This window comes from Galeopterus variegatus, unplaced genomic scaffold (genome assembly GCF_000696425.1).
Source record: "Galeopterus variegatus unplaced genomic scaffold, G_variegatus-3.0.2 Scaffold3885, whole genome shotgun sequence".
Classification (NCBI taxonomy): domain Eukaryota; kingdom Metazoa; phylum Chordata; class Mammalia; order Dermoptera; family Cynocephalidae; genus Galeopterus; species Galeopterus variegatus.
The window spans coordinates 139,010-140,178 of record NW_007729996.1 but is presented as its reverse complement, the minus strand read 5'-3'; the positions used below and the strand labels follow the sequence as shown (position 1 = coordinate 140,178).

At 55.2% G+C, this 1,169-nt stretch overlaps 1 protein-coding gene across 1 annotated transcript in view; it reads right to left on the bottom strand.

Annotated features, from left to right (window-relative positions):
• Window positions 1–902: 902 nt before the first annotated feature.
• LOC103601797 (selenoprotein W-like) overlaps window positions 903–1,169 on the bottom strand; it is a 1,056-nt gene continuing 789 nt past the window's right edge. The window contains 2 exon segments of the mRNA XM_008586218.1: window positions 903–1,007; window positions 1,009–1,057. Of these exon segments, the coding sequence (XP_008584440.1) occupies window positions 903–1,007; window positions 1,009–1,057 (154 nt within the window).

Below are 1,169 nucleotides of genomic sequence, written 5' to 3'. Positions count from 1 at the left end.
TGGGGGCATTCCCTGGGGCTCCCAGAATCCATGGCAAGTGCTTCGTGTGGGGACCGGGTGTCATGGAAGGTGTTGGAACAAGGGCAGTCCCGGCTCCATGTGGCCCTCACAGGAGGGGTCTCCCGGACCCACGCTGGGGTCGCTCCCTGCTCTCTCTTCCCACTGAGTGGGAACCAGGAGTGGCGAGGCCTGGGGGCAGCCCGGGCAGCCTCTGGTCCTGCTGGCCGTTCCCAGGCCATGTCTCCGCAGGGGCGGCTGCCGGGGCTGGCAGAGAGGACCCTCCCACCATCGTCATCAGCATTTTGTGCATTTCACCCATCTCACAAATGAAAAGTGATACTTTGCAGTTATTTAATATCAATCAAGTTTTTATAAACTGTCTGTTTACATACTGCTGTGGATGAAATATATAGACTGAAGTGAATTGCTGCAACCCCTTATCATCATCATCATCATCATTATTATTCGTTCAGCTCATCCGATGTTTATTGAGTTGTGAACTGTGGCAAATGTTGTGGCAATCTGAGACGCCCAGTCACCCACACCTCCTGCTCCCTTTCTTGGTTTTCCACTGAGAAGGAAGCCTGAAGCGGCACCTCCCCCAAACTCCAGTGGGTAGATGAGGAGACATAGGGCAGTGCAGGGAGAGAGGGCCAGAGGGTGGGGGATGGGAGGGCGCCAGGGCCAGCACGCAAAGCTAGATTACACACATGCACACACGCACACACCACACACACCACACAGAGAAAAAAAGCCAGGAGCGCGGATCGGTGACCATGTCCAGCTGGTGCTGAGAACATCAGGGAAAGACCAGGTTTCCAGGAGACATTCCAGTCCGTTCTGTCATGAAGCACCTGCCAAGAGGGCTGGGCAATGTCCCTGGACTCTGCCTTTGAGGCACGTTAGCCCTGAGCCAAGACAGCTTTGGTGGCTGCCACCAGCTTCAGAGACTTGCTCTCTTTGTCCACATAGCCATTAGCTTTCTTCTTGAAGTGGACCAACTGTCAAAAATTCTACCATCACTTTAAAGAACCCAGTGGCCTGGGGGTCTCTGTCACTGCAGGTGTCTGGGAGTCTGAGGCGCGATTCAGGATCGCAACATCCCCTCCAGCCCAGACGCCGGGATCAGATGTCCAACGTGCCAAGTCTGCACGAGCCGAGCCAACCCC